Source organism: Saccopteryx leptura, chromosome 5 (genome assembly GCF_036850995.1).
Source record: "Saccopteryx leptura isolate mSacLep1 chromosome 5, mSacLep1_pri_phased_curated, whole genome shotgun sequence".
Classification (NCBI taxonomy): Eukaryota; Metazoa; Chordata; class Mammalia; order Chiroptera; family Emballonuridae; genus Saccopteryx; species Saccopteryx leptura.
Window position 1 is genome coordinate 17,406,280 of NC_089507.1, and position 11,932 is coordinate 17,418,211.

The 11,932-nt window shown below is 48.4% G+C and overlaps 1 protein-coding gene across 1 annotated transcript in view; it reads right to left on the reverse strand.

Moving 5' to 3' along the window:
- SEL1L3 (SEL1L family member 3) overlaps positions 1 to 11,932 on the reverse strand; it is a 118,823-nt gene that overhangs the window by 91,346 nt on the left and 15,545 nt on the right. Inside the window, exon 3 of the mRNA XM_066384851.1 lies at positions 1,202 to 1,328. Coding sequence (XP_066240948.1) covers positions 1,202 to 1,328 — 127 coding nt within the window. The remainder of the gene's footprint in view (positions 1 to 1,201; positions 1,329 to 11,932) is intronic.

Consider the following 11,932-nt stretch of genomic DNA (forward strand, 5'->3'; position numbering starts at 1 on the left):
GCACCCCCGTAACCAATTCACAGTTTGGGTAAAAGTGGCAATGTGGCCTCAGGTTCTTTGGGGATATATCCCAACAAGCCCTTTAGAACATTCTGGGCTTTATCATCTGGCCTCCAAATCAGCAGTAAGATATGCAGACAGATGGTGCACCACACAGCTCCCTCCTGACCCACCCAGCTGAGTGAGCCCATGAAGATAAGTTATTACAAGGAAGCTTAGCAAGAACATACGCTCAGAAGAGTGACTCAAGATCTTTCCACCGCCAGCAGCATGGAAAGAATTAAATCACTCTGGTAAATCCATCCGGTCTGAGGCGAACCAGGAACCGTTTTCAGCGTCTTTAATTCAGCAGAAGCAGTGTGTGTGTGTGTGTGTGTGTGTGTGTGTGTGTGTGTGTGTGTGTGTGTGTGTGTAGATATCTCCGGGTTTTGCTGAAATCAAGGAAGATCAGAAGTGGTGAGATTTCCAGCAGCTCATCTAATCTTCCACGACGGCGCCGGCAGGACAAAGGCTGCATCTGCGCTGGCTGTGGCTGGCTGTGGCTGGCTGCACTGGAAACCCTGCACAGGCCTCAGACTCCATCCAACACCGTGCCCCTCAATCGTGACTTTCCTGGGACTGTGACATGCAAAGTCAGAGGCAAACCGAGGCTTGGTAAGTGCAAGAATAACTCAAGAGCCTGACCAGGCAGTGGATAGAGCGTCAGACTGGGATGCGGAAGGACCCAGGTTTGAGACCCCAAGGTTGCCAGCTTGAGCGCAGGCTCATCTGGTTTGAGCAAAGAGCTCACCAGCTTGGACCCAAGGTCGCTGGCTCGAGCAAGGGGTTACTCGGTCTGCTGAAAGCCCGCGGTCAAGGCACATATGAGAAAGCAGTCAATTAACAACTAAGGTGTCGCAACGAAAATCTGATGATTAATGCTTCTCAACTCTCTCCATTCCTGTCTGTCTGTCCCTCTCTATCCCTCTCTCTGACTCTCTCTCTCTCTGTCCCTGTAAAAAAAAAAAAAAAAAAGAGAATAACTCAAGAATACTTTGAGGCTTCCAGGTCTACACATTCTGCCTTAAACCATGTAAATCTCAACAGTTTTTTCAAATCATATGACAAAAGCTTTGTACCCCTTAAGAGATCCTGCTGGCCCGCTCTGGTCCTCAACTATACAGAGTACAGCCCCCCCGCCCCCCCCCCTGCCCATCCTTACACTGGGTAGTCCATCCGCTGGCGTCGGGTGGCCTCCAGCTCACGGTTCTGAAACTTGGGCAGCTTCTTCACGATGCCCGTGCTCTCTCCGCTGGAGGCATAGAGAAAGCCCAGGAGGGTGACCACGTCTGCAAACGACAAGATGGTTGCCTTTCAATTACCTCCAGTACAGTATCGCTTCCCAAAGCACGTTCTCCCCAGAACCCTCTGCCTCGCTGCACTCAACCACCGGAACGAAATTGTGGCAAATACTTGCAAACATTTCTCGAACAGGAAATACTGTATGTGCCAGGCGCACCTGCTAAACACCTTACAGAACTAACCCAGGTAGTTTTCACAGCAACCCCACAAATGAGAGTGTATCATTAGTCCCATTCTACAGAGAAGCCCGAGGCATAGGAAGGGAAAATTGCTTGCCTAAGGTCACACAGCTAATAAGTACTAGATCCAAATCTCACTTTCCGAGCTCAGCTTCTACATATAATACTTAACCATTTCATATGCTGCCCTTCTAAAGGCAAGGAAAGCATTTTGAATTTGTGTCATAACAGTAAGTTAACACTTTAGTAGCACACGCGATGGTCCAGACTGCTGTAAAATGCTAATAATAATTTAATGTAAAAATATATAAATTCATTTAACCCTCATTATTGTCCTGTTTACAGATGAAGAAATGGAGGAACAGCTGCTAATATAACTAACATTTATTAACACTTACACTATGCCCAGGCACAATGCTAAGCACATTTAAGGAAAAATCTCTTAATTTTGTAGTAATCTATGAGATGAGTTCTATTATTATCCCCACTTAATAGATGCCGGGTATTAGAGAAGGTTATATAAATACAATAAAAGGTGGGGCTGGGATTCAAACTCAAGCAGTTTGCTCTCAGAACCCATGCTCTAAAAATTGCACAGCTGTGGTTTTCTTCTGTGCAGCCTTTCCTAACACACTCAACACAATACCTTATGCAAATATTACTAACCATACCTCTTAAAACTAGATAGCCCTTCCACTTTATTTTGCAAATGTGGGAGAATGCTGTGTCCCTATAAAAGAGGGTGTCCATAACAAATCTTAGAGGGAGAACTGAGTTATTCCATCTGTATTTAATACCTATGGCTTCAAACAAGGTTCATGTTGATTTCTTATGTGTTACACCTCCCTCCCCCAAAGAGAAATGAGTTCACTGAATTCAACCTAGTAATAAAGAGCACTCTCCTCTTTCTTTAAAATGTTACTTGGTTTAAAAATCATGATTAAATGGTGGAAATAATCTATTTCCCTGGGCTTTTTGGAGAGGGAAGGACTTTGCAAGTTACCAAATGCCAATATGAGCACGAATTATGGGAGCCTCAACCTGGGAGGCTGAACACCCCAGCTTTTGTTTCTCTACATTTCAGGGAAAGAAATGTTTCATTATAGAGAGAGGTACCTCTGGCTCATTATTGCTTGCAAATCATAGGAGCAAAGTTTTCATAATCTCAGATTTCCATGTATATATCTAAGAGAATTAAGTAAGCCAAAATTTCCCCAGCGCCCATGAATAGACTTGCTTTGTCATGTAGAGATGCACTTGAAAACCAAAAGGATGGAGTTATCACTTCCAACAAAAACACTTCAAACATATTTTCTGTACAATTTGAGCTCAGTTTGGGCACACTGGATTGCTGGTCTGTAATAGGGGCGTGCATGGGGGGGGGGGGTGTTACAAATGTGTCTTTGGAATCTGGGAGAAAACAAAATCACCAAGAAGTTGCTATTTGCCCAACCTTAGTTTGGCTTCTGTAGTGTGGAGCGGAAGAGAAAAGACCAGATGGCCATGTCAGCACCCTCACCCCCCGCCAGGAGACCCTCTGCTAGTGGCTGCTGTTGAGTTATCTAGTGTGTATTAGAAGCAGCTATCAAAATGAGCAGGATTTAATTCTGTCCAACCTGACTCCAGGAAAGGGAGGCGTCCCAAAGGAGGTTTCCAAAGAGAAAGGCATGAAAACTGAACATTGGTGAGCTTCTCCCTCCTCTCGGGATCTAAGTAAAGCAGGTTGAGTGAGAGAACTTGCAGCAAAGGACAGCGGAGGGAAAAATCTAAGGCCCAAAGATCTGAAATCATGTTACAAGAACACATACCTTTTGTAACCAATAAAACCCAAGTGATGGCGGTTTTTTGGTCAAATTTGTAGCCCCCATAATTCTATGATGTGAAGTTCTATTGCAATTCTCCCTCAGCGTTATATTGTTTTTACATTTAGTTAGAAATAATTAATGAGAATAAAATCTTATAGCAGGAAAGGACTTCAGAATCCATCTTGCTTAGGAAAACATACAGATTTATTTTCTAGTAACTGATTTTGGCTGCTTGGAGTGCTAAAACTGGTTAGTGATGGTTCTCTTAGACACATTGAATGGGGAATACCAACCAGTGTCAATCATCTGGAAAGAATTCACAGGTAGGAAAACTGAGGACCAAAGAGGTGAAGTGGCTTGCTCGGTTCCTCTGGAATGTAAGCACCGAGGGAGCAGGGACATTATTTCATCCATCGGTCCATTCCCAAAGCCCAGAAGAGGGCCTGACATTTGATAGAAGCTCCAGAAACATTCAATGAGCGAGTGAATAAATAAACTAACAAGTAAATATCACCGTGGCTGAGTCAGGATCTGAACCTCTCTTTGGCCCAACACTTTCCACAGTTCTCTAATGCACCTCAGGCTGCCTCAGCCAAATAGTCTCCCTTCTTTCAGGTCCTTCCCCCAAATCTATTTCTTTGGCTTTTCTGGAATGAGTAAGCTAGGGAGGAAAAAAAGTATCATTATGACATAAACATAAAATTCTGGGAAAAAAGTCCAGGTTTGGAACCCACCCCTTTGATTGTTTTACTTCCTCCAATTCTAGAGTAAAAGAGAGGCATTGGATATCATAGGGTACAAGCTCCTTCCTCTGGAGACAAGAAAAATGTTAGGTCTTGTTGAAAGTTGTAGAGCTAATAAGAGACCCTGGTATGACTCAAAGTTCATTGCCCACTACAGACCAATGGGCTTTTTCTTAAACCTCATCACATATCACAAGGTCTCCCTGAGAGCTAGGGCTGATGTTCAGCTGACGTGCCCCTGTGAGGCTACGTTGGTTGTTAAAAACTGAAACATGTCCATATTGGTCAGTTGATTGGTGGTGCCTTCGATTTCCAAGGCTCCACCGCCCGCCCTGGCCTCGGGTTCAGGGCGGGCCCTGGCTCAGCAGGGACCTCCGACCACCCCGTTTCAGCACTAGGGCCGGCGCCTGGAGACCGTGACTGAAGCCTGTCATCTCGTGGTAGTTGTTGAGTATTTTGAATATCATCACCCTTGTGTGGGGCGCATGAGAGGGTCACACAGCCCACTGTCTGGTTCAGCTGAATGGTCAGAGCCCTGACACAGACACCTGCTCTGGGGAAGGTCCTATTTCCACGTAACAAAGCTCTACTTCAGAGGCGCATTGAATGCGTCACAGTAATGCAGCCGAGACCCTCAACCCAAGTGCAGAGAAGTCAGAGATAGTCTTGTTACAAGGAATCACGGTGACTAGAAATCTATACCTCGGAGCCTAGAGGACAACAAGCCAAGACCTTCCAACCCGAAGAAGCAAAGCTAGGGCATGGGTAACTCAGTAACACTTTCCAAACAGAGGACATTAGCCAGAACTCCACCTCCCCCACCCCATCCCCTGCTCCAGGAGACGCTAGGCAGGGAAGTGAGTGACTAAGGAAGTCTATGGTATATTCAACACTAAGAGTCTTTGTAGTAAGATAAATTCCACGCCCAGTAATTTCTCCTCCAAACACACTCATATGTGTGCACAAAGACACATGTACAGGATGTTTGGCAAAACCTTATTGTTAATAGTAAAAGATTAAAAATGACCTTCATGACCATCAGCAGGAGACAAGTTAAATTAAGGATGGTCAGGCAGTGGAATGCTAAGCAGCTATTACAGAGAATGCGGTTGTGTAGCACATACCGATAGAGAAAAATCTCCGCTGTATTGTCGAGAAGTGCGGGACAGAGATCACAGTGTCTTCCCCCATGTGTGTGAAGAGAAGGGCCCATCAACTTAATGTCAATGTCTACAGGTACAGAGGACATTGCTGGAAGGAGACACAAGGAATGAGTGCTTCTGAGTCTGCCTCCAGGATCGGGACTAGAAGAGTGTGGTGTGGGCGGGGACATGTCTCCTTCCCCCAAACCCCTTTATACTATCTGAACTTTTTTTTTTTTTTTTTTTTTTTTTTCTGAAGCTGGAAACGGGGAGAGACAGTCAGACAGACTCCCGCATGCGCCCGACCAGGATCCACCCGGCACGCCCACCAGGGGGCGATGCTCTGCCCACCAGGGGGCGATGCTCTGCCCATCCTGGGCCTCGCCATGTTGCGACCAGAGCCACTCTAGCGCCTGAGGCAGAGGCCACAGAGCCATCCCCAGCGCCCGGGCCATCTTTGCTCCAATGGAGCCCTGGCTGCGGGAGGGGAAGAGAGAGACAGAGAGGAAAGCGCGGCGGAGGGGTGGAGAAGCAAATGGGCGCTTCTCCTGTGTGCCCTGGCCGGGAATCGAACCCGGGTCCTCCGCTATCTGAACTTTTTAAGCCGGGTACATGTATTCCTGTTTTGGCTAAAAAAAAGAAGCGAACAACATTCCTGAGCACTTCTGAGCAAGCAGGGAGGCGGGGCCGGCCATACTCAGAGGCCTCCTCACCCTTAGCCTCCACGGACATGCCCTCAGCTTCAAAGAGACCAAGTCCGGTGAGTGAGGCAAGCAGGATAATGCACATCGGTAAAAATTCAACTTAAAAAAAAAAGGGTATTCCTTCTCAATTAGAACCCGGGTCAGGACTGCAGTGGCATGTTTTCGTTAGACTGGGCAGAAAGCAATCAATGAACAACTAAGGTGCTGCAACTAAAAATTGATGCTTCTCATCTCTCTCCCTTCCTGTCTGTCTGTCCCTATCTGTCCCTCTCTCAGGCTCTCTCTCTCTGTCTCTGTTAAAAAAAAGAAAGAAAGAAAGACTGGAACAGCAAAGTGGGAAGAATCAGGAAGCCCAGACTCCAGTTAAACAAGCACCTTGAGCCTTAACTTTCCCCTCCATAAAGAGAAGATGAGAATAATACTCTTTTCCATGGAAATATTAGGAGGATTAGATGAGACAATGTGTATGAAAAAGTGCTTTGAAAATCGTAAAGGGGTGATGCAGATACAAGACATTCATTATGTTCTTATGAAAAAATTCAGACTACTGTGATTGGGGAAGAAAAGGAACTGAGTCTTTTTTTAAAAGTGCCAAATACATAGTTCTTATAATTACAAAAAGTATCATCACGTCATTGACTTAAGTAGTCAGGCTGCATAAATGATGTTTTCACAGAGACAGGCAAAGTCTGGCTCCCATATCTGACTTAATCTTCTATTAGTTTGTTATAATGGAATTCTGTGCTACGAAATCATTCCTCCAATCCGAGAGATCTGAAGACGAGAATAAACGTTTAATGAAAGGAAAAGAGAGTGGAAAAGAGAAAAACGTCCGCGTGCCGCCGTTTCTGAGCTAAGAGGAAAGATCAGGAAAATGTCCGTATGGAAGAACGTTCACACAGGCAGAGTGTTGAACGCACCTTGGCCTGACCCCGACCTGCCCATTTAGTCTTATTCCCTGAATGGCCCGTGTCCACTTCAGTTTCCACCGGAACAAATGCATAGCTCAACTGCCGCTACTCCACATTCCCACCCCGTGGTGGACGCTTATGACCAAGCCACGCGGCGTTCTTTCTCACTAGGCACTGACTTGGCCTAACAGTCCGTCTCAGCCGACCTCGGGGTAGCCAGACTGACCACTCTGGGTCGGCATGCAAGAAGAAACCCACTCGCCGGCCCTGACTTCAAGGGATGCCGGCTCGTCGCCATCCCCCATCAAGCTGCACTTCCTCTTCTGTGGGCTATGGCCCAGGCTTTCCCTGCTGCCCGGATTCCCTTCTTTCCATTCCTTCTCAATGAAAACTCTATGAAAAACTCTATGAAAGATTACAAAACTCTACTCATCCTGCCAGTCTCTGTTCGAACGGCACCTCTACTGTGAAGAAGCCTAGCAAAGCAACTAACACATAAAGACTGCTCAACAACTTTTCCTTTTCAATGAATTAATGACAAATAAATAGCTCCATGGCATCACCCAGCAGTCCACACTAATGGCGAAGTGTGGCACTTGGGAACCAAACTACTTGGGTTCAAATCTCAGCTCCATCATGAATAGCTGTGTGACCTTAGACAAGTTACTCTGCCTCTCTGAGTCAGTTTCCTCCTCTGTAAATATGACTCTAGAGCAATGGGCAGATCTAAATTAGATATCCATGAAAAAAGCACTCTACACAGCACCTGGCAATAATGGAAAGTAGCTGCTCCTATTGGTGGCTGGATTTACCTCCCGCATAACCACATAAAAAGAGGGAAGAACTGCATCTTGAAGCGTCCAGATTTAAAGAAACTGGTAAAGAAGGAGGTGCTCAACCAACCTTTGTTTAATTGAGTTGAACACGACACATATCATAGGGGGTGGTGGGTAAGGTAGAAATCTCTACCTTTTGATTGTGGGGATCAAAAGAGAGACAGAGAGAGAGAAAAGGAAAACGCTTCACAGTAGAGCGGGGGAAGGGTTGAAATTCGAGCTGGCTACTTAAATATAAGTGTAATTTTGCCAGGAAGACAATGCAGGTGGCGGTGGTGGGGAGATGTTGGTAGGGCGTGGGCGTCAGGGATGGCAGCTCCGCCAGATAAAGGAGCTGCTTTAGCCAAGGCACAGGGGTGCGGAATCACACTGATCAGACTCAAGCTACAGGGGCAGGGGCACAGGGTGAAGGCGAGCTCAGGTGCGGTTGCAAAGGAGGATCACTGCCCCGGAGGCTGCAGCCTTAACCACGCAGCCCAAAGGGGCTCTCCCTGGGAAGCTGCAGGGAGGGGCAGGAGACAGAGTGCATGAACTCCGGGGAAGGCACCCAGCCACCGCCTACAGCCACATACTCCCTAACGTGGCAGCGCAGCAACACGAGGATGCTGTCACAGTGTGATGGTCACACGTACGCAGAAGAGAAAAAAGGTCCTTGCCTCTTGACTAAGAGCACCCATTACTCAACCTCATCATTCAACTGACAGTCACTGTACCTCTGACACATGCAGGAGCCATGCTGGGCACCAGGACAAAACAAACCAGGACCCTGGCCTGGCGGAGCTCGCATTTCCAGGATGGAGACACTCAACCAGCAAAAGAGCAGTTAACTATGGTTCATGACAACGTTCAGTGGCAATGAGGCTATGAAGGGACAGAGAGCTGCTGATGTGGGGCGAGGCTGCTGCCTTGGATAAGGTGGCCAGGGAAGTCGTCTAATGAGGTGACATGTGCACAGCGGTGTGAACGAGGTGAGAGGTGAGCTGGGTGGGGGAGGAGCATCTTGGGAAAAGGGAGCAGTAACGCAAATGTCCCAAAGTGGGAATGAATTTAGTACGTTCAAGGAGAAGCAAACAGGCCTGAGTGGCTGGAACAGGCGGGCACAGGGAGCATGGCAGGAGATGGGGTTGGGAAGGGGACCCGGACAGATTCCACGGGCCACCGTAACGGACATGGGTTGACCTTTTGTAACTACTGCCTGTGGGAGATGATGTAAGCTGCTTGCACGGCCTGCTATGTGGGGAAGGGGGCAAGCAAAGCTGGGAGGCCACCAGGAGGCGGTGGCTAGAGTCCAGACAGAGACCATGGTGGCTTAGACCAGATGACAATACACATGGTAAGAGCCGACTGAATATGCGATACAGTCTGAAGACAGACAGAGGCAACAGGACTAGCTGGCCTCTCACAATAGGACATGACAGGAAGAGAAGGCTGACGGACCTACAGTTACCTGCCTGGGCGGTTGATTTCTTCCTCTCGGGACTTCACACGTGAGTCAGGCAACTGAGTGTCAGGTGAGGGACCACAGCTAAGGCCTGGTCTCTTCCCCCAAGAAAGAGGTGCCTGGCCACCTCCGGTCTATGTGCGGGGAATGCAGCAGGAACAGGTGCCCCAGAGGACAGAAGGGCCGAGCCTGGGCATACACGTGTCCTGAGAGGCTGCCCACTTCTGACTGGTGTAGATTTACGCAGCAGGGCCAGACCAAAGACTGCTGCACCTCTAACGAAAATCAGACCCCCGAGCTACAGAGGTGTGTGCGCGGGCACACAGCCCTCACCTGGGGGGGGGGGGACTAGCCACAGCCTTCGGTGGACGGTCACTTTCCCCATTCTCACAGAGCCTCTGTGCACGGGGACTGTGGCTCGCTCTCTCTATAAAGAAAAAAGGAAATGAAAGCACGGCCGGCGGTACTTCAGTGCAGATGCAGAGCCCGCCTAGGATACCAGGCACTTGACACAGAACCATCCCCCCCCCTCCCCCCGCCTCCGGTGCTGCCTGCAGACTGGGACCAGACATGAAAGGGGCCCTTGCGGCTCCCTAATGCCACCTTGTTGTTCAGACTTGAATCTTGTTCATCGAGAGTCCCTGCCAAGAACAAGCCAGGGGCCTGGCCCCTGTCCACCGCACAGCCGACGTCAAGAACAAAGGTCGCGGACACTTTCCACAGGGCTGCCTCAGACACCCTTTTGATTTCTCTTTTAAAGGGAGGGAGAAGAAACATCCTCCATGTATGGCGAACAAACCACAACCACGCAAGCAGAGCTGGTTCGGAGGGTGCACGGAGCCCCCCCGCCCCATTATTTTCAGTGACTGACTCTTAGAACTAAGATTTTCTCTGCATTATGCTTGTATTCTATTGGTTCTCGGCCCGAAAGTCATGGTCTGAAGATGGCGGGGAGGGAAACCTGAGCCCCGTGAATATGGGAAGGGAGGAGAAAAGAAAGAAACGCCATTTCAAGGGTGCGTGCAGGTGCCCCCAGAACGCAGCCAGTTCGCAAATGACCTCATTTGAAGACTTCCAGCTTGCAATTCAGTCATTCTTTAATGAGAAACACTGTATGTGATTTGGCCAAACATGAAATGGAATCATTAAGCCCTGACAAAATTCAAGGCGAAGTAAAACTGGCTTGTGTGTGCCCCGTGCTGCCTTCTCCTGAACAAATTAGGTCCCGGTGTGGAAGGCTGTTCAGACAGACGCTAGCACGGGCTCTGCCTGGCGGAGGGATGCGTCCCGAGAAGCAACACGCACGCAGCTTGGCGATTCCAGACGTTTCATGACCCGCACCACACCGACGCGTGCGCACATGCGCGCTCCCACACACAGAGAAGGGTTTGCCTTCTGTTTCTGGAATCCCTTACTGAAAGCACCACACACACGTGGGATAAGCCAGTCACAGACCACGGCTGTTAAAAACATAATGTGGGATAAAGCAGTAAAGAACTCTACACACACGCACACAAGCGCACGTGCCAAGTGGTGAATTCTGAATACCATCTACAGTCGACCTAACAATATCAGTCTCGCAGTTTTGAGGCTGTACTCGAGTTACAGAAGATGCCATCATCAGGGGAAGCTGGGGGTAGGATATCCAAGGACTTGCTACCATTTTTGCAACTTCCTGTGCATCTATAATTATTTCAAAACAGTGTTTTTTTTGTTTTTTTTAAACCACCTGGATTTTTTTTTAATAATTTTTTTTTTAATTTTATTTTATTTATTCATTTTGGAGAGGAGAGAGGGGGGAGAGAGAGAGAGAGAGAGAGAGAGAGAGAGAGACAGAGACAGAGAGAGAGGAGAGAGAGACAGGGGGGAGGAGTTGGAAGCATCAACTCCCATATGTGCCTTGACCAGGCAAGCCCAGGGTTTTGAACCGGCGACCTCAGCATTTCCAGGTCGATGTTTTATCCACTGCGCCACCACAGGTCAGGCCAAAACTGTGGTTTTTTTTATGCTAAACGCGTTGATTCTATGGCAAGTGACCTCTGACTGGCTATAATGCATAGTCACACAGGCCTTAAGTTTTCATTATGTGGGGCTGTTTTGGGAAATACTCACTGGCATTGTGTTCTCCATGTCCTTAAGTCACCTTGCCCCAAACCTGTCCTCTTACAGATGAGGAGTTGTGGGTCCCTTCCCATGAAAGGGATTTCCTCCACCTCCCCCACAAGCCTGCTGGGAGGTCTGACTGCAGTGTCTCTTAGATCAAAGTTCTACCGGGTCTGCCCCGGTACAGAGGTTCTCAAGATTTTCGTCACATCAGTCATCGGAACGTGTCAATGTTGATTCCAGGGCCTTACTCCCACAAATCCTAACTGAGGAGGTAAGGGACGGGGGGCCTGGGAATTTGCATTTGCAACAAGAGTCCTGGCTGATTCTGTTGCAGTGTGTCCTAGGGCCACACTTTGGGAAACACTACCAGACCTGGATGGTTCCTGGGAGCATGCCCAGAATGGCTCCCCATTGCAGGGTAGGGAGAGGAGCTGGCAGGCTCTCGGCATCCACATGGCAAGGTGTCCCTCGCACCAACGGAAGGTGCGATCTGTCTTCTAAGTCCTGTCTTCAGATCCTGTCTTCTAAGTGCGTACTGCCAGAGAGCTGCATGCAACCCAGTGCTCAACAGAGACTGAACGAGGGCACAGGGGCCTCCTGTACGGAGCCTTCAGCGGAGTCTGGACTCCGTCGTCGATCATCAGGGCTGCTCTTTCACGGAGTGCTGATTATGCGCTACATGAAGCACACCTTATTCAATTCCCACGGCACTGCTCTGAGGGAA